At 33.2% G+C, this 22728-nt stretch overlaps 1 protein-coding gene across 1 annotated transcript in view; it reads right to left on the minus strand.

The window, feature by feature from the left end:
- LOC150106343 (Fanconi anemia group I protein-like) overlaps window positions 1–22728 on the minus strand; it is a 370741-nt gene that overhangs the window by 158336 nt on the left and 189677 nt on the right. Inside the window, exons 9-10 of the mRNA XM_090392981.1 lie at window positions 15046–15137; window positions 8357–8489 (exon numbers count right to left, since the gene is read on the minus strand). Coding sequence (XP_090249107.1) covers window positions 8357–8489; window positions 15046–15137 — 225 coding nt within the window. The remainder of the gene's footprint in view (window positions 1–8356; window positions 8490–15045; window positions 15138–22728) is intronic.

A 22728-nucleotide genomic window follows, 5' to 3' on the forward strand; every position in this document is an offset into this window, starting at 1 on the left:
TCAGTAGGGAAATACCTCTGTAATTCTCACATTCAGTTTTATTTCCCTTTTTATATATGGGTACTATGAGAGCTCTACTCCAATCATTGGGAATTCGTCCCTCTGTCCAGGCTTTTCTGAACTATGCAGTGCAACCACTGTAAGACTCTTATACCACCATACTTCAGCATTTCTGGTCGAATATCATCTACTCCTGCTGCCTTTCCACATTTCAAGCCTTTGATGGCGTTTTCTACTTCAAGTATAGATATGTATTCCTGATTGCATGCCTGGTCAGTGTTTTTTATCACTGTGCTGTCATCACTGCTTGTTTCATTTAGCAGTTTTTCAAAGTAATTACTCCATACTTCAAGGATATATCTTTTTCTCCTGTTTTCATTTCACCTTTATCATCATATTGTTAAATTGTGAATGAAACTATGGTGTGTAATTTATTTTTTTTCATTCATATTTAACATTGCTTATTATGTATTAATCATGTTTTATATAAAAAGTAATTACTATTCCTTATTTAAGAATTACTATTTAATTATTTATTCTATTCTTAACCTACTGTTAATATATTAAATAATAATATGTGTAAAATTTATGGTAACTAAATATATATGATGTAACGTAAAGTGTTATTTATAATTAATTTCATATGTAATGAAAATGTTGACTAAGTAGTTCAAATATTCTGTTTATTCTTATTTGTGAAATTATTTAACGTTATGTAATCATTCATGTAGTAGTAGAGCGTTGTATTACATTAGCGAAATGTTTGCGTTTAGTTTGTTGTCATGGAGACGCATGAGTAAACAACCACGGGGTCGAAGAGAACGTGGCATTCGAACGGGGGGGGGGGGGGAGAGTAAAAAGGAGATAATTGAAGTTTTATTAGTAAGAGAGAGGGGAGAGTGAGCTTTACGGAACCAGTAGGAAGGTAGCATACAAGCAAAGAAGTAAAAGAAGATTATAAATTCTTTAGGGCAGATATTCATGAGAATAGTGTTAGAAGGCCAAAGCGTAGTGAATCATAAAGTTTGTTAGAAGTGAAATCAGCTGTCGTTGTGAAGAAAAGTTAATGCAGTAATCAGATAAACAAAATTGCTGTTTTTTTAGAATAGTGAAGCGCAGTTAACAAAAGTTCAGTTAAAGCGTAGAAGAATTTTATTATGTGTGTTCCGCTAATGTAAATAAGTTAATTCATAAGTGTACTCGCAATAACTTGATGTATTGAAGATTTTATCTGGTAAGAGTAGTTGTATATGTTTGTCTATTCTAGCATTAACTGTAATAGATCTCCGATGCTCAAAGTCCGGAATAAGCTTGCTTGGAATATTGTCTACCTAGATTAGTGCCTGCTGTGAACTTAAGCATTGAACTGACAGATTTGTAGAGACTGACTGATTGTGAAGTTTGTTATTTTAATCTGAGTTAAGAAAATATGTGTTTTTGAAGTTGCAAATTGTTTTTGAGAATTTAGAACATCGAACTGGAATGAGAGACTTAGCGAGTTGTATTGAGTTTATTGTATTGTTTCATTTAAAAGTAGAATTATTGTACTTGTTATATATCATATATTAAATGTTTTATTTTGTTAATCTAAATATTGTGTTTGCCTGAATTCCTTATTATTGCACCGTTCATAAAAAATTCGAATCTAGCGGGTGCCCCAAATAGAATAATAGTTAATTCGGCCAGAGTAAATGAGAAGACTGCTAGCTAATTAAAGATTGATCTTACTATTTATATAGACTAATCTAAGATAGGGTGGCGCAGTATAAATATAAATTTCCCTATTTTTGGATCGGTGATCAATTTGCGATTAAGTATTATATTGATAAGAGTGACTTGAACCAAGATGGCGGATTTAGAACATAATATGAAAATAGAACGTCGCAACAATATCACCTTTATCACCTTCATTCATATCACCTTTATCACATATATAAAATGTTGTAGTTGTTATTAATAGTTTTGTAACTATAGTTTAATGTCATAAAATATCACTGAACGTCAGCATTTCTTAATGGTGATGGAGGCAATGTGAGGTTGACGGTTTTTCATGTTCAAGAACTGTACTTAATTTTGGCAGTGGACTGCAACTGTATAATAAAACTATATTTTCCTACCTGGAAATTTACTTTAGATACGGTTTCATCTTACCAGTACAAAGATAGCACTATTCAGCTTACCTAGCAATTTGAAGCTAATGCATACATGTGCAAACATTCACTTCTTCTTCAGCTTATCTCATTTAAGTAGGGTCACTGTTTATAATGAGTCTCCTCCTGTCGTGGGCTGTAACCACATCCAAGTTCTTCATCCTCAGGTCCTCCTCCACTAGCTCCCTCACTCTTCTTTGGCCACCCACGCTTCCTCCTTCCCTACACATCCATCTGCATGACCTTTCTTCCCACATACTCATCCTCCCTCCTCGTCACATGACCAAACCATCTCAACTCGGGCGATCCTTTTAGGTAACACCACACATTCACCTAAGCATTCTCATCTCTGCTACCTCCATCCTGCTGATGTTATTTTTCCTCAGGGCCAGTTTCCATAACATATGTCATAGCTGGTCTCACCACTGTCCTGTAGATTTTTCCCTTTAGATTGACCACAACCCTCATATCACATAGTGAATGTTTGCAAATTCACTAAGCAGTGCAATAGCAATGGATGGTAATTTGTTGGTTTTGGTTTGGTGGTTGTGAAGATGAGAATGGAAAATATGGGTTCCTTTTAGAACGCAAACTGTAAAGTTGAAGGAAGAAAATCAGACCTATAGATTTATCTTAAATTTTTTTTTTTTCATTCAAATGGTGAACAACTACCAGAAGATAAAAATCCAGAAGTCATTTAATATTGTTTTTTAAAAGGATAAACAGCAGCACTTTTCAGAAGTGCAAATTCTCATAGCAGTTTCAGTCAATTGTTCTGTTTGTTTAACCTTAGATTTGTTCCTATCACAGATGAAATTGAAGCAAGAACATTTTATGTTACCAAACAGAAAGTTCTGCTTTCTTCTAAAACAAGGCAAGAAGGAAACTGTATTCAGACAGAAAAAGAGATACTGATTTTAATGGTAATGAAAGGATAGTCTAGAGAACTGCAAAATCATCAGTTTATTCCAAGTGTTTTTGTCTCATAGATTTCTTTTTTTTAATAGCAGGGCAATTTTTCTGATAATACACTGAAGTTCGCTGAGGTAAGGAAAGGATATTTCTTTCTTTGGAAAGAATATTAACTTTGAGTCAGAATGAGATTACTCTCATTTTGGAACTTGCACTGAATGAATTTAAAAGCCAAAGTTGTTAATCCTGGAAAGAATTTGCAAAGAACTTTGTTTTCCTGTCTTTTTTTTTTTTTTTTCATTTCTGAAATTAAATTTGTGTGAGTGTGAGAGAGAGAAAGAGGATCTCTTATGAAATATTTTTCTGATTTATTTGTTGATGAGATCAATTTTAAGTTAGTAGGAAACCAATGCTTTAAAGTATATAAACTTACTGAAAAGAAACCAGAAATACTAAAATACCATTCATGTTATGAACATAACCAAACCTTTTTAAGTTGTAGATTTTCAGTTTGTGAACAGAAGTTCTATGAATGGTGGCTGGGATGATCCTCTTGGTGTGTTACTGTGCTTGGTCTTTCCAATTCTCGAGAGGATCTCGATAAAAGCTTGACAACTGGAAGGTGTTAACGTATCAACCATTTTGAGGATTTGGATAGCTAGAGGCCACGGGTAGCTTTATTGAAAAATATATTGTAGAGTAGGCAAATCAGCATTTCATCTGCAAGGTGTCAAAGATGATTCTGAAGAATATAATCTTGGGTTCAATGAGACTAAGCCCTGACCACCTTTTTTTGATGTGTCTTGCACAGTGCTGAGTAGGATTTCCAGTTTGTTTTATTCCATACAAAATGTGTAATTGATGATTTAATATTGTGGACAAAGTCTTCAGTTGATATAAGAACTTTGAGAGTGTGCCAGAGAATGTTGGCTGCCATTTGGTTTATAATGATCCCCCTTCCTATGAGTGAAGAGGTCACTCATACAATGTTATAGGTTTTGGTGTTGCCAAGGTAACCCCAGATAGTTTTGCCCTTCACCTAACCAGTTACATTCAAAGGCAGGCAGAGAGCTAAAATTTGGATAGCATGTAATAAAAAGTGTAACATAAATATTGCTGAAATAAATTTGTTTCTTTTAGTGTATTTGTATGTTTGACATCTTTGTACACCATAAAAGGAAACAAATCAAGATTAAAAATAAAGGAATAACACAAAGTGTATGAGTTTCTTATATCTATGCATCAAAGAGCTATTACAATTCTTTAAGGCAAAATTTTTCTTTAAATTAAAAATTTCCAAACTTTGAAAACTAATCAGATGTTAAGTTATTACTAAACATACTCAATTTAAATAATGGTTTAGAATTAAACATTTTTCATTATATACATATCCAATTCCATCTGCAAATCCAACCTACTTTTGCATATATTTGACAAGCCAACAAAGTTCTGGAATATTATTTGGAAATTTTTCCAAACCAAAATTCTGATTTTCAAGCCATTCTTCCACAGATTCCCGATAACCTTGCTAATATTAATACTATCAAAATCAATAATATTTCTTTTTTTTCTTTTTCTTTTTTTGAATAAAAAAACCTCATTCTTCCAGTCTTACTTTTCACAGCACCCAATGGACAATAATTTCCCTTCTTGGGATTACTTTAACATCCAATCTCTTTTTGCCATAAACTTTTTTTGCAAATATTGCCTCTGCAGCATCCAATAAATTAGGTTTTCTTTTTTGTTCAAAGCATTACTTTACTTCGAATTATTAATTTGATACAAATCCCAAATATGTCAAACCACTGAACTCTGTCCTATCCTACATTTGGGTTAGCTCTCCTAAGAACTTCCTAAAAACACTTGACTTGGTATAGAAGAGAGAAATTAGACTGATTAATGACTGTTGTTGCATTTTCTGTTTTCACAAATTCATTTCCATGGTTGATGTTTCAGAATTAGCATCAGTAATTTCCCCATTCCCCTCTACATCTGTTAAAATATGTGCAGTAACTTTATTTTTAAGTTGCTCCCACCCATGAAAGGTTATTTGCAAACCTACAGTACATTTTGTACTGTGGGTGGGCTAAGAATATATTTTTTCTACTTTTTAATCAATTTTATATATTTTATGTATTTTTTATATTTATTTTTACATAGTCCGAAGAAAAACTGCTCTAGACACCAAACATGGAACTTTTTCAAGCCACTTCAGGCATCTAATTAGTAGGGCTGCTCACAGCTCAAAGTTCAACAGAAACTTAAAAGTATACACGTTTTCACCTTCATTCATTTCTTCTATAGCAAAGATAATTAAACTCTGGGTCGCGACCCCGTATGTCACGTAAGGTCGCGTAACAATGCGGGGTTCGCAAAAAATTTAACAACAGTAAAATGTTTCTGAACGCCCAACAACCAAAAATTAATTCAAAATCAAATGCATAATGAATCCGAGGTATTTCTGGCAGCACTCACCTGTGTTCTGAACACACAGGCGAGCAGTGGTTCTGAACACACAACATGCACACTTTTGCAATACGCATGCCGTCACACTACGCAATACTGCCAGAAACACCTCGGCTCAGATTCGAGACTATTGTATGTTATGAATTGCAGTGTTTTTACTGCACATACAAAGTTTTCTGCTCTTACAGAAACATAATAGTTTAATTATGGAAAATAAAGACTTTTAATATTTTCCTACCATCATTTATACTGTCATGTTTTTTTCAGTTATGGATAAGTGGTTAAATTGAGACAGAAGAGGTAAAAATACTGATGACAATGCAGCAGAGTCTTCGCTACCAGGTTGTAGTACACCTAAATTGACAAGAAAAAGAAACTATGTCGAATCATTTTTGCAATATGGATTTACTTCTGATTACATTCTGATAATCTCTTTGCTTGATTTGTAGTAAAGTTTTGGCTGCAGGAAGCATGAAACTATCCAAACTAAAACGACATCTTAATACCAAGCATTCAGCGTACTGCAATAAAGCAAAGGAATATTTTCAACTACTTTTAAAATCTTCAAATAAAGAAAAATAATGTTTTGAGAAATTTGTTACTGTCAACGAAAAGTATTTTCTTGCATCTTACGAAACTTCTAATTTAATTGCAAAAACTAAAAAGCCCTATGCGATAGGTGAAGATCTCATGTTACTTGCTGCTATTAAAATGTCAGAAACAGTTCATGGGAAAATGTATGGGGATGAAATTCGTAAAATTCCTTTATCGAATGATACTGTTTCCAAAAGAATTTCTGAAATCAGTAATGACCAATTTCAGCAGCTTATTACCATGCTTAAGGGCAACCCAAAGTTTGCAATTCAATTAGATGAAACAACTGATATTTCTAACATGGCACAGTTGTTACTTGATGTAAGATATGTTTATGAAAGAAGCATATATGACGAATTATTGTTTTGTTGCCCTTTGGAAAGGCACACAAGAGGGGAAAATATATATCTTAAAGTCGATGAATTTTTCACAAATGAAGGTTTACAGTGGAAAAATTGCATTGGAGTCTGTACAGATGGTGCTGAAGAAATGATGGGCGAGAATGTTGGATTTGTAGCAGAAATTAAAGCTGGTGGCAATGAACATATCACTTTTACTCACTGCATAATCCATCGGGAGGCACTTGTAGACAAAAAAAAATATCACCAGAGTTAGATGATGTGTTTTGCGATACTATCAAAATCATTAACTTCATTAAAAGCGTGCCCTTAACAGTCGTTTATTTTCAAACCTTTGCAAAGACATGGACTCCAATTACAAAAGCTTATTACTACATGCAGAGATAAGGTGGCTCTCAAGAGAGCAAAGTTTAAACAGATTACTGAAATTGAAAGATGAAGTTGTTATATTTTTGACTGAGCAGAAATCCGATTTTGTTAATTTTTTTCATAATGACTCATTGCTTTCAAAACTGTGTTATTTGTCAGATATTTTCAAAAAACAATGATTTAAACATGTCGCTTCAAGGAAAAAATTGTAACATATTTATGTTAAAAGATAAAATTGAAAGTTTTACTAAAAAAAGTTAAGATATGAAAGAATAGGGTGAAAAACAGTTCTTTAGAAATGTTTATAGCTATAGATGATTTTATAATTAAAAATAATAACCTTCCCAAAGATTTAATTGTAAGAGTTATAATTGATCATCTGAAGTGCCTTGAGACACAGTTTCAGAAATACTTCCCTTCAAATTTTGATTCTAAAAAACTAAGTTGGGTTCATAAACCATACTCAATTGAAATCAAAACAGTCAGTCATCTGTAATTAAAAGTTCTAGAAGAATTTGACAAGTTATCAAGTAACACAGGTTTAAAACTTGAGTTTGCTAAAAAATCGTTAAATGAATTTTGGCTTGGGATTAGGACAGAATTTCCAACAATTTCTGAAATGGCCCTAAACATACTGCCATTTTGTACTACGTATTTATGCAAAGCGGCGTTCTCAGCATTGACAATTATAAAATCAAAATATAGATCGACTTTGAAAAATTCTGAAGATGCTCTACATCCTGTAGTATCAAATAATCAGCCAAGATTTAATTCTTTATGTAAAAAAGCAAGCACATCCATCTCATTAGTATGCAAACATGCTTTCGACTCTAATAAATGGTAAAATTATATGTATACCAAAGAATTGTTTTAAAATAAATTTCTTTATGATTTGTTATCAGTAAACGTTTGATTTCTATACCTATTTCATATATCCGGGATCACGTAAAAATTTCTCGGATGAAAAGGGGCCGCGAGTGGAAAAAAGTTTAAGAGACCCTGTTCTATAGGATAAGAGGAAGAAATACCAGGAAATATTTCAGAGTCAAATGAAGGGCTTTGGAAAATCAGCAAGAAATAGTGTGGATACAGTTTGATGCAAACTATTGAAAGAAGCTTAATGAACAGATATGGGGGGAAGGTACTTTTCAAGGGGCAGAAAAAAAAGGTATGAAGGAGAAATGGTAAAAGCAAGAGGTCATTCCTGAAAATTGAATGCATATATATATATAAATATAAAGCCTGTGATGAATTATATTATATATAAAGCCTGTGATGAACAAGTAAAATGCATTAATGGGGATGGGGGGGGGGGAGAATACTGTGATTACAGAGAATTCAAGACATTGTAACCAGGTTAGCCTAAGACCTTCACAAATCCAGGATTCCCTGGAGACCTAATAATGATGAAGTCATTCCTTGCAAGAGCCTTAATAAAATTCTACATACACATCCTATATGGAAAACATATAACAGATTATATAAATTTATATGAATTCTACAAACCTTTATTATTTTCACAAATTCTTTTCCTAGTTGCTGATCCTGTTTGACAGCAAATATAATATGAAGTATAACCGTTCCTTCAGTGTGCCATATGTTTTCTTTATTATGTGAAGTCGCACTCAATTCACAGTCACTAAAAGTGAAGTCAAGCAATGTTATCATTTATAAGTTCATCAAAATCAAATAAATATATCATTAGTTATATAGCATTATTATTATATATCACTGAACCACATAAATGTTGGTCAACTAACCTTTAACAATTTCATGTAGTATGCAACAACAAATTACTAATATGAAATCTAACAATGAAGTTTTATAATATTATTTTTAGACTAAATTTAATAACTTCATATCATATTCCATATAAATCCAAACCCACTTACTTTACTAAATCAAGAGAATTAGGTTTTTTTTTTTTTGAATGCTATATATATATATATATCAAAAATCATTACTTTTCTATTTCTTGAAAAGAAACAATGAATTAAATGTTGATTAGATTTTAACAGTATAGATGTAAAAACATATTGATAAGAAAATAACTATTTATTGACTTAATTGCTAATATTTCGCTGTAGAGATTAATAGTAAAGAGAGAGACAACCACAATCCGGTATAACAATGGGACTAGTATGAGCAATTGTAGCGTTCAACACAAAGACTAAAGGCCTAATTAGGTGCCATCTAAGTTGGAAAAAAAAAATTTTTTTTTTTTTTGATGTAACTGCATGTCTCACTCATGGGAGGTCTATAAAGCGAAAGATGGAAAGAGAGAAAGAAAGTACAGCCCCAGAGAAGGAAACCGTTCGGTGGGGTAATCTATTTAGGCCAATATCAAAGATTACAAGTTTCTGACAAGCGCAAGAGTTATGCTATCAATTACAACCTAATAAGAAAGATGTCTGTATCTCAATTATGTACAATGGGCATGGTAGTTAAGTATGCTGATATTTAAAAACACTGTTGGAATACAAAATAACTTCTCTACGCAGAGAAGTTACTATTAAATCGAAAGTCAACATTAACTATAGGCGATGCAACACTGTTGTGGAATTAAACTAAAGTCGTTTTTTTTTTTCCAACTTAGATGGCACCTAATTAGGACTTTAGTCTTTCTGTTGCACGCTACAATTGCTCATACTAGTCCTATTGTTATACCGGATTGTGGTCATTGTCTCACTACTGTAACAAACTTTGTTTGTGTGCTCTGAAGATGCTGGATAGAATACCAACAAAATATTAGCAATTAAGTCAATAAATAGTTACTTATTATCAATCTGTGTTCGCATCTATACCGTTAAAATCCAATCAACATGTCTAATGAACACATAAGCCTTTCCACATGATAATGAATTAACTATGTCTAATGCTGTAAGGTGATTTAATGCTATTGTAGCTGTTGATTCTTAGTTCTTTCTTATTGAAAATCATTTAAGAAAAAGAAGGGAGAAGAATGATTTGTCAATTTTTAGGAAGGAAATTATGTAAAACAAGATTAATAAGATGGTTTCACATACACACACATATACAGAAAGAGAGAGAGAAAGGGAGAAGATGACGGTTTATTCCCACTGCCACTTTAATACTTCTGACTCTCTTATTGGGGTGCTTAAGGGTCAAAGCTGTATAACTGAGAGGAGACCTCCACATAGCCTTTAAAGGAATGCAGAGAACCGACCAGTGCTTCTGACCTAATGTCCAATCCTCACCTTCTCGTGGTGCATCCTGTTGGGTATCTACTTGGATACTGAACGAACGAGGATGGGCTGGCAATTTGGGATTTAGCCGACCAAATTGTATTCTTATTGGTTAAACCAAAATAAAAAATGATGGTACAACATGACAAAATTTCATGTCGGCTGGGGCATCGCCCGGTTAAACAAGGCCCCCGTTGTTTTCGCCAGGGAACCAGGGTGAACAGCGAAAAGTCAGCTGCTGGAACAAATCTGAAAACAAACCCCAACTCAACATCACCAGAGTTAAAGATCGGTACTATCAACGTAAGAAGTCTGAATGGCAAAGAAATGGAGCTAGCTGAGGAATTAGATAAGTACCAGATCGACATAATAGGGGTGACTGAAACAAAAAAGACCAAAACTGGTGAGATCTTACTGAGCTATAAATACAAAATGCTATATTCAGGCAATGACAATCAAGGAAAAGAAGGAGTAGCCATAGTATTCAATACAAAATACGAGGCTAATCTTCTTGAATGGCAGTCAGTCTCAAGTAGAGTAATGTGGGCAAATATGAGAATGGGGAACTGGACAATGAGACTTATTTGTGCCTATGGTCCCACAGAAGGTTCTACTAAGGTAGAAGTGGAGGAATTTTTTGAGGCTTTAGAAAAAGCAACTGACACAATGAAAAATGAAAAGTTGGTCCTTGTTAGGGATCTAAATAGCAGAGTAGGAAATGATTGTGAGACATACAAAAATATTTTGGGAAAATTTGGAGAAAAGAGCAAAGCTAATAATAATGGCAAATATCTGTTGGATTTCTGCTCAGGACATGGACTGGTTATTACTAACACCATGTTCCAACATAAAAATGTGCACAAATTCACATGGAGAGAAGAAGCAAGGAATAAGAAAAGTCTCATTGACTATGTTATTGTGGATAGTGATGTTTTTTCCCTGGTGCAGGACACCAGAGTGTACAGAGGATTTGAAATTGGAAGTGATCACTATTTAGTCTTGAGCAAGATAAAATTGAATTTCTTATTGAAAAGAATAACATGTAAGAAAGTTTTAAAGTGAATAAAAGTTGAGCAGCTCTCAGATGTGAACTGTAGACTAAAATACACAAAGATTATTGAAGAAAAAATGAAAGAGTTTGAGAACAGGAATCAAACCTTGGAGATTAAGTGGCAAACTCTGAAGGAAACATTGATTGATTCTACCAGAGAGGCATGTGGTGAGGTTGTCTGTAAGGATAAAAAAATCAGAACTCCCTGGCAGACACAGGAAGTTAAAGAGGCAGTGAAGGAAAAGAAGAAACCATATCAAAAGTTCCTGTCAAACAAGTCAGCTTGTGCTCTTAGAGAATATAGAGAGAAATGCAAGAATGCTAAACACTGTGTAAAACTAGCTAAACAAAAGTCATGGGAGGACTTTGGCAAGAATATAGAAAATAAATATCAAGAAGGTGGCAAAATATTCTGGAGGTTTTTGAAGAAGCTTAGGAATGGAGGAAAGAGTGCTGTAAAAGGAGTTAGAGATGATAAAGGTGACATGAAAACGGGAGAAAAAGATATCCTTGAAGTATGGAGTAATTACTTTGAAAAACTGCTAAATGAAACAAGCAGTGATGACAGCACAGTGGTAAAAAACACTGCCCAGGCATACAGTCAGGAACACATATCCATATTTGAAGTAGAAAATGCCATCCAAGGCTTGAAATGTGGAAAAGCAGCTGGAGAAGATGATATTCGAACAGAAATGCTGAAGTATGGTGGTATAAGAGTCTTACAGTGGCTGCACTGCATACTTCAGAAAGCCTGGACAGAGGGACGAATTCCCGATGATTGGAGTAGAGCTCTCATAGTACCCATATATAAAAAGGGAAATAAAACTGCATGTGAGAATTACAGAGGTATTTCCCTAATGAGTGTTCCTGGCAAGATCTATGCAAGTATACTTGAGAAACGGTTGAGAAGAATTGTGGAAGAAAAGCTTGGTGAAGAACAAGCTGGATTCAGGCCAAATAGAGGCTGTCAGGATCAGATCTTCACTTTACGACAAATAGTCGAGAAAGCATGGGAATATAACAAAGATCTGTATTTAAGTTTTGTCGATTTGGAAAAGGCATATGACAAGGTGCCAAGAGAGAAGCTATTCAATACACTGCAGTTATGGTGTCAATGGGGCATTATATCAAACAATACTTAGTCTTTATTTGAGTTGTAAGTCAGCAGTTGGAATTGAAGGAAATACAGGAAGATGGTTTAATGTTAAATCTGGTGCGAGACAAGGATGTACATTATCTCCTCTTGCAGATGATGTTATACTTCTAAATAAATCTGCTACAAGTCTGCAAGATTCTCTGTCTAAATTGAATAGCTGTTGTAATAGATATGGCATGAAGGTCAGCAATAAAAAGACAAAGACAATGAAAATAGGCAGAATCATTGAAAATGTCAACTGTGTTGTGAATGGAGAACCTGTGGAACAAGTAAAACATTTCAGCTATTTAGGCATGCTTTTTACTGAAGATGGTAAATTAAATATAGAAATAGACAACAGAATCAGCAAAGCTGGTATGGTGGGAAGTCAATTGAATAAATTCATATGAAATAAGAGAGAAATTAGTTGGAACTCTAAATTAGCTGTATACAAGACAGTGTTCAAACCAGTTTTAACTTATGGATCTGAGAGCTGGGTCAGAAGTAAAACACTTGACCAAAGACTAGAGACAACAGATATGAGAGTCCTGAGAAAGATTATAGGCGTGAACAGATATCATCAATGGCAATATCATATTAAAAACAATGATATTAGGAGAAACGGTTGAGAAGAATTGTGGAAGAAAAGCTTGGTGAAGAACAAGCTGGATTCAGGCCAAATAGAGGCTGTCAGGATCAGATCTTCACTTTACGACAAATAGTCGAGAAAGCATGGGAATATAACAAAGATCTGTATTTAAGTTTTGTCGATTTGGAAAAGGCATATGACAAGGTGCCAAGAGAGAAGCTATTCAATACACTGCAGTTATGGTGTCAATGGGGCATTATATCAAGCAATACTTAGTCTTTATTTGAGTTGTAAGTCAGCAGTTAGAATTGAAGGAAATACAGGAAGATGGTTTAATGTTAAATCTGGTGCGAGACAAGGATGTACATTATCTCCTCTGTTATTCATTATCTATATGGATCACATTATGAAGGAAAGTGGTATTAAACATGATATCAAAATTGGAGATGTTAATGTCAGCTCTTTGCTTTATGCAGATGATGTTATACTTCTAAATAAATCCGCTACAAGTCTGCAAGATTCTCTGTCTAAATTGAATAGCTGTTGTAATAGATATGGTATGAAGGTCAGCAATAAAAAGACAAAGACAATGAAAATAGGCAGAATCATTGAAAATGTCAACTGTGTTGTGAATGGAGAACCTGTGGAACAAGTAAAAGATTTCAGCTATTTAGGCATGATTTTTACTGAAGATGGTAAATTAAATATAGAAATAGACAACAGAATCAGCAAAGCTGGTATGGTGGGAAGTCAATTGAATAAATTCTTATGAAATAAGAGAGAAATTAGTTGGAACTCTAAATTAGCTGTATACAAGACAGTGTTCAAACCAGTTTTAACTTATGGATCTGAGAGCTGGGTCAGAAGTAAAACACTTGCCCAAAGACTAGAGACCACAGATATGAGAGTCCTGAGAAAGATTATAGGCGTGAATAGATATCATCAATGGCAATATCATATTAAAAATGAGGGTATTAGGAAAGAACTTGACATTGTCAGCATCCAGGAATGCGTTAACAGAGCTAATCTCAGGTGCTATGGTCACTTAAACAAAATGGGCGAGTAAAGATTAGCAAAACAAGTGTTCTCTGCCAGGTTAGCAGGAAAACGACCCAGAGGAAGACAAAGATATAGGTGGATTGATACAGTACAAAGTGCCTTAGACGATAGAAATATAAGATCTGATAATGTTGGAGTCTTGACAAGTAACAGACTGATTTGGAGGAAAATTGTACATAGGAAGGTAGTAATGATGTAATTTTTTTCATGTAGTACTATCATATCATGTACACCCGTTGAGGGTACATGGCAGGAATTTGATGATGATGATGATGATGACGCTCTTATTTTGTGTGTGTGTGTGTGTGTGTGTGTGTGTGTGTGTGTGTGTGCGTGCACGAGAGAGATCTTTAAGATGCATTTAAAAAATGTAATTTTCATAGCATATGGTCAGTGAGGAATTCGATATTACAATGTTTTTAATTCTGTACATTATTAGGATGATAATGTTTTATTTGTACTGTTCCATTTTGTTCACAAAGTAATAATCATTTACAATATTCTTTTAAGTTTTAATTTTCAGAGAACCAGACAATATATCTTAGTGCATATACAGTTTCTCACGAATACCTTCATTTTACCTGAAATCAGATTTAGATAAAAACAATGATTCGTTGTTCATATTAAAGAACTGTGCATCAGAGTTGTATTAATCAAAATTAATAGTCATGCACAGTTGTATAAAATAGAAAGAAATATTCTAAAAAAAAAATATTCTTTCTTCCATGTGCCTTGGAAAATGTAAGAAAATATATCTGGCATTATTGACAGGTAACAGGCTAACCTGGAGGAAAACAGTCAAAAGGAAGTTAGTAATAACGTAAACTATTATGTAGTATCATATAATTCCTTAATGGTACATTATCAGAAATTTCGTGATGATGTTCCATGAAGAATGGAAGGCAAAGTAAATTAATTCTTTCTCAAATGAAGAATCCAAATCTGGTAAATTAATTCTTTCTCAAATGAAGAATCTGAATCTGGTAATTGACTTGTTTCCAAAGAGAATGCAATTAATGGTTAACAGGACATATTGGAGATGTTCTGTTAACTGGAAATACAGACATATACTAGACATATACTCATGATTGCTTCTTTAACTTGGTTTTTAAAAATCAATAAAATGCTCAAAAAATTTTTGAAAATCAAACTCACCTGGACTTTTCTTTTTGATGCTGATAGCTAAACTTCTTGTCCAAATCACAAAAAAATGAAATTAGTGCTTGGAGTACCAGAAATCTTGGCCCCTGTAATTGTAAAAATGTTTATTAACTAAAAAAAAAGCAACAATAAAATCTAATAATTGTTATAAAACATATATGAAGAATAAAACACTTTCAAGAAATTGTGCAATACTTTAATTAACATATTTTTCATATTATAAGACTTATTATATAATTATACTCAATAAGTATAACAGATGCTCTAGCAATTCTTTACTATACTTATCAGCTATATATATTATGCTGTGCAACACTGAAGACTGCTTAATTTTTTTTTTCTAATGTTCAATACAGATTTTTGAAATACACTACTACAGAAAAAAAAATTTAGTTATTAACATAACAAACAAAATAATAATAAAATTTTATCTGCAATTAGTCCAAGGCACTAGATCATGATATTAACAAATGATTAATCAACAAATTTGCTTTCTCTCTTTCCAGTAAAGTGAGATTAGTCTTTAAACAATATGCTATTTTTAACTAGCATCTAATTAGAAGGAAATTTATACTTTAGGAATGTGAATGGTTATTATGAATCTTAGTTGCTTTTAGAAATACTTAATGTAAATACTAATAACATTAAAAAGTTTTAATTATACATTTACAATTATATATTCACCAATACATTCTGTAATACATGTAGATTAATTATTCAGTATGTCAGGATCAAATAACCTGGCAATTAAACTGGCTTTATATACACTTTGAAATGACTGTCTTCTCTGGCATGTTGTTGTTGGGATGAAAAATCAAAGTTTCCAGCAGGAAGAAAACCTGCAATCCTATATATCCTATATGAAACTCTAATTTACCTCCAGATGCAAAGTCATTATCTTGATAGCATTTGTACAAAATTTTCCAAAAACAAGAAACATTCTTGCTGCTAATTATACTACACAGGCTGTTATATACAAAACACACAAACGTAAATAAAAAAATGATTCAGAACACTTCAGTAAGCAAACTCATAAAAAAAAAAAAACATATAAGCATGCTATTGAAAGCATCACAGAGAAGACTTCCCCAGGGTTAATGACATGAGAAAATATGTTTCATAACGAGAAAGTCTAAAAAAGTTTAACAGACATTTATATATGGTTAAAGAGAGAATTGAGAATGAGATAAGCCATCCTCTTAATAATGTCTTAAAAGGAGAAATAGGTAACTGAACTAGAATAATAACCCTGCTTACACTAATAAGAGGTGTGTGTCTCTACATTGATTGTGGTGAAAATTTACTTTCTTGTAACCTTCTCCTACCATGTTTGTGAAAATAATATAATCTAAAAATCAACATGCTTCAAATATCTCATTAATTTGTATACCATTAAATGACAGAAAATGCCTTAAGGAATTATTTTTGTAAAGCTGACCTTAAACCAAAATTATTACATAAACCACATGACTAAGACTATTATATATTATAAATTAATTCTTATTTTTCAATGCAGGAGAAATATAAATCTCTTAAGTATTAGAGATAATCACTAGTCAGAAATAATAAAATTATCAAAAATGCTGTAATGAGTTATTTACCATAAATATTTAAACTAATCAAAATTCTTACATAATTATCAGACTAATACAGTTACATACCAGAAATGTGCCATGTTTGAAGCGCATGATCATGCACTTTAAACATGCCACAGAATTGACTGGAAAGTCATCCAGTTCTTAGACTGAATCAAAACTTGGTATGAAAGAAAATTCAAAGAAGCTTGAAAGATGCTGAATCATCATCTCTGATGAATCAGCAGAATAATAGTGATGGAATAGCAAATCCAAGAGTCTGGAAGACTCACACGGCAATATGGCAACAAAACCTAAAAATATCAGGAATATAGAGAATTTTAACTAATAGCTGATGTAGTTCCACTTTTAATGTATGTTTTTTAACTTTTTTTCATATATAATATATTTTTTTTTTAATCCTTCCTCTATTTCTTTCTCTCACCAGAAGTTAGGCTATGGTAACAGTTAACAGAACAGTTAGCTATACCGTATTGTAATGTAGCTTGCGTTTTAGTGTATACATATGTATTCTTGATGATGTCTTTGATATAGAGGTCAAAATATTGAGTATTATGCCTCAGTTTTAAGTAAAGTAATTAATCCAACAAGTGTTTTATATCCATAATTTCTACTTAATGAATGCTGACCACTGTGTAAACATGAGAGAAAGAATAACCTTACTGGATACTTAGAAGGGAAATTTGTCTGCAGTTCTCACATTCAGTTCTTTGGACTCTGCCAATGAGTCTTCACAGTTTGATTCTTGTTTTCAAACTCTTTCATTTTTCACTGAGTAGTATTTGTATATTTTAGCCTACAGTTCAACTCTGAAAACTGATCCACTTTGATTTTTTAAAAACTTTTCTGTGAATTTTTCTTTTATGAAATTCATTTTTATCCTGCTCAAAACTAAATGGCAATAACTTTATTTCAAATCTTCCATGTATTGACATGCCTGAAATAGAGTGAAAATATTACTATGAACATAGTAATATTTTCACTCAATATAGTATATAACATAGTCCACAAGTCCTCCTTTAATTATTCGTTTTCTCTCCATCTGCATTTGGGTACATCATTAAGTTGGATCATGGCCAGATTAATGACAAGTCTACATCTTGAACAACAATCTAGGGTACTAACATTATGTGACCTAACAAAGAGTCGGGAACATCAGACGATGACGGATGAATGATGAGAACCTGTGAGTAAAGGCAACCATGTTATGTAACTGTCTTAATTATAGGAAAGTGCATTACCATAGAATGATTATCAGGAAAGAGTGATTATGTTTGTTCAAACTTATTAAGCATGTGTAAGTATATCTTCATAAGTATGGCATTAGATAAGAATAGAATAATAATCTGCAAGTTGGACAACTTGCAGATCTTTGCAGAGGCATTGTAAGCAATATCTAATGATATTGAGTGATTTAAGTCTAGAAAGTCTGGTTTGAGAGTAGAAAGATATGACTGTAATACTAATAACAATTTTCCAGGTGGCAGTGAGTTTGAAGTCATCTGTTATGAGGCGAAGTCTAACGAGATTAAATAGATAGTGGATTGGTTGCTGGTGATGACAAATGCATTACTAAATAAATGTGATAGGTGTGAAATTAGTAATCATCATGGATGACTTTAATTATCCAAACATTAATTGAGTAGGAGAGAAATCTCATTAGAAAAATTAAACAAAATTTACTGAGCTATTGCAAGACAACTTCCTCAAGTAGCATGTGACAGAGGAACAACTAGAGGTCAAAAAGTTATATCAGATTATAGTAGCAGGGATTCAGTTCAAGACATGACTGTACTACCTCTGGTTTATAAGAGTGATCATGGCTAACTAACTTGGAAAGTTTATGGATGTTCCACACAGAAAAAGATTACATGCTGAACTACAAAGTGGGAAATTATAATCAACTGAGGAATATTGGTTTCTGTCCCATAAGAAAGATATTGGCAGTGTTTGAGATTCATTTAAAAAATACTTAAATAATGAAATATCAGAATGTATCCTCAGAATTCGAGGAAAATAAATAGGGTAGGAATGAAATGGATGTGCAATCTTTTTAAGCAAGAGATCTTCAGAAAAAGACAAAGTGGAAATTCATTCATTTCAATGTTATGAAATTTATAAGAAACAAGCCAGATATTGTACGTAAAGCTAAATCTGAGTATGAAAAGAAATTGGCACTGTAAGCAAAACACAACCCAAAAGAATTCAATCATTGTGCTACAAGTAAAGAATGAGAATGAAAGAATAACTCTATTGAATGTAAATGGTATACAGGTAGAGACTGTTCAACTTATGAGCACCCATTTTGATAAAAGCTATCAACCTACTGGAACACTAAGCTCACTGCTACCTCTTCACCAGATAAAGAAACTCAGGTGTATGAAAAGGAAGTATAGAGGCTGTTGCACAAACTGAATAAGAATTTGGCAATTGGGGATAATGGAATATCAGCACAGATGCTAAGTGTTCAGCTGAACTCTCTGTGCCTTTGATTAGGTTGTATAATTTAAGTCTCAGAACAGGAAATATTCCAGGGGAGTGGAGAGAATGTATAATCTCATTGCACAAGGGTGGTGCAAAGACTAATGTGTCTAACAATAACCAATTAGTATATCTGGAGTGGTGGTGAAGATTTTGGAAAAGCTGGTAAGAGTTCACATACAGAAATGGGTTGACAGAGAACTTATACTTTACAAAGGTCATGTATAAGTAACTTGCTCACATTTTATAACAACGACACAGTGAGTTAAACAGGGGGAATGGATACACCATAATACTTTTGCACTTTGCCAAGGCTTTTGACAGAATATAGCATGGAAGACTATCGTATAAATTGGAAAATGTGGGATTGGATTAAAAAATATTAGCATTTATAAGATCATGGCTGACTGGCAGATATCAAGAAGTGATATGTGGGGAACAGAGTTTGTAAGATTTACAGTGATCAGTGCTTTATCACAGGAATCAGTCATGAGATCTTTCAGTCTTTATAATGACACTGAGAAGGGTGTGACAGGTGAAATACAGTTGTTTGCTGATGATGCAAACAACTGTATTTCACATAATCAGGAATGTGGTTAATGTGCTCAGAATGATTGGAATAGTCTGGAAATGTGGACATTCAAAAATAGCTATCAGTTCAATGCTAATAAATGTAAAGTTAAACCTCAAAACAAAAGAAGAAGATCTGGTCATTCTTGAAGAGCTAAAGAGAATAAAATGGGATATAATAGGACAAAGTGAGGTAAAAAGGATAACGAATTTATACAACTTAAAAGCAGCCACTACTTTTATCATTATGAAACAAATACAAAAATAGGAGTAGGATTTATTATCAGAAAATCCTTAAAAGAAAATATAGAAGAAATAAATTATGTATATGAAACAGAATTATCAAACTCACATTGAAAATTGACGATAGGTACAAGCTAAAAATAGCACTAGTTTATGCCTCAATGCAACCTTATTCAGAGGAGGAGGAGAAAGAAGAGTTTTATGAGGATATGCTAAAAATGGTAGATAAAAATAAAAATAATAAAAAACTTCTTTTTTTTTTTTTTTTTAAATCATAATGGAAGACTTTAATGCAAAAATAGGAAAAAACGTTTCCCAAATTGAAACTACTGGAAATCATGGGTTATGGGAGAGAAATGAAAATGGAAATATCTTAATAGAATTTACAAAAGCCAACAGACTCTACATCATGAACACATTATTTAAAAATGCTCAAAAAAGAAATAGACATGGAATCCTCTGAAACAGGAAATATATAATACATGATGTATCAGTCATAAATCAGTTCAGAACAGAAAATGATCATAGACTAATAAAAGCTAAACTTATGCTGCCCATCAAATCATCAGAAAGAAAGAAATTAGTAAATACAACCTAAAAACTTGACCCTAGACAATAATTGAAAAACAAAAATATAGAAACACAATTAATAAAAAATTAGATAAAATAAACATTTCTGAAGAGGATGTTGATAAACTAAATCAATCAGTAACAGATGTCTCAGTAACATCTGCAAATAATTTTAAGAGTACATCAGCAAAGAATAAAAAAAAACTTTCACAGGAAACTATAAGCATGATGAAAAAGATAAGAGATATGAAATAAAATAAAAAAACTCTACTTCAAAAATAGAATACTCAGAATTATGCAAAACTATAAGGAAAATAGTAAGATATGAAATTAGAGCTTATAACACTAGAAAAACAAATAAATAATAGAAAATAACAAAATATGAAAATTCTAAGAAGAAGCCTGATGATTGGAAATGAACAGTAGCAATAAAACCTTTTCTTCATGCTTACACGGTGATCAGAATACATTATGAAAAATTATGGAGAACAACTACCGTGTTAGAGCAAAACTTTATTTAAACTAAAGTTTTGCTCTAACACGGTAGTTGTCTCCATAATTTTTCATAATGTAAAGTAGCAATAAAAGAAAAGAATGGTACAGTAACAAGAAATCCAAAAGGAATTATCAAAAGACTGGAAGAATTTTACAAAGAAAACTTTATACAGATGAATCAGATTCTTGTAGATAAACTTATAGGTTGGTTAAACATGGCTTTAAATTACTTAAATATAAAGAGCCAACAGGCTTCATTTCAGCGATATAAACATTATTTAAATTAAGGGGATATAAAATCCTGCATTGTTTTAAAACCAAATAAGAAACTCAAAGATTGGAACCAGAGAGTTTTATTCCGAATATAGTAAACTATAAAAATATCGGCGATTACTAGTGTGAGCTAATGCAAGTAAACCTAGTACGTAGTACAATACCGGGCAACTCGCAGCAAAGGTGGTAAAGTTCTGATTGCTATTCTTGGTATTTTCCATAATGTAAAAACACATTTCCTAGGAAATGTATGCTGTTATTACATTATGGCGGGAGGTCACTACCCAGACCGGTTTCAGCCTTTTTTGCGGCTTCATCAGTGAGTAGCTGGACCAAGTTAATACCAAAGGGTATAGTGAAAAGAACTTATATACTCTGCTATACGAGTTGTCAAACAGGTGCGCCCATTAAGTTATTTAAATATAAAGAGCCAATAGGCTTCATTTCTGCGTTATAAGTATTATTTAAATTAAGGGGATATAAAATCCCACATTGTTTTAAAACCGAATAAGAAACTCAAAGATTGGAACCAGAGAGTTTCATGCCGAATATAGTAAACTATAAAAATATCGGCGATTACTAGCGTGAGCTAATGCAAGTAGTTCTAGCATGTAGTACAATACCAGGCAAACTCGTAGCAAAGTGGTAAAGTTCTGATTGCTATTCTTGGTATTTTCCATAATATAAAAACATTATGGAAATTGTTTTTACATTATTAATTAAGGGGATTTACAGAGTGGCCAGGCAGGAGGTATGGAGGTGTATGAGGAAGAAGGGGGGGGGGGGGGTTGTCGGAGAAGTATGTGAAGTTGGTGAAGGAGATGTATGAGGGAACAGAAACTCAGGTCAGGTCTAGTGCCGGCATGACAAAAGGGTTCCCCATTGTCGTAGGGCTACACCAAGGGTCAGCTCTGAGCCTCTACCTCTTTGACCTGGTCATGGATGTACTAGTGGAGGATGTCAAGAAAGAGGCACCATGGAGCATGTTTTTTGCCGACGACATTGTTCTATGCGAATCATCCCGAGAGAAGCTTGAAAATACCCTGGAAGAGTGGAGAAAGGCATTGGAGGAGAGAGGCATGAGAATTAACCGAGTGAAGACTGAATATATGTCAACGGGAAGTGACAAGGATATGGCCATATGACTCCAGGGTGAAAGGCAAATTTCAGGGAAGAAATTCAAGTACCTTGGATCGGTTGTCGAGAGGAATGGTGACTTGGATGAGGAAATACAGCACCGAATAACATGCGGTTGGATGAATTCGAGGAAGAGGAGCAGGTTCCTGTGCGACAAGAGAGTAAGTTGTAAGAGGAAAGGAAAGCTGTATAAGATGGCAGTGTGGCTGGCGATGCTCCATGGTGCAGAGACGTGGCCTATAACCAAGGCACAGGAGAGGAAGATGGAGGTAGCGGAGATGCGGATGTTGAGATGGATGAGTGGTGTGACAAA

Source organism: Typopeltis vanoorti, chromosome 5 (assembly GCF_054136105.1).
Source record: "Typopeltis vanoorti isolate ZY-2024b chromosome 5, IOZ_Tvanoo_1.0, whole genome shotgun sequence".
Classification (NCBI taxonomy): domain Eukaryota; kingdom Metazoa; phylum Arthropoda; class Arachnida; order Uropygi; family Thelyphonidae; genus Typopeltis; species Typopeltis vanoorti.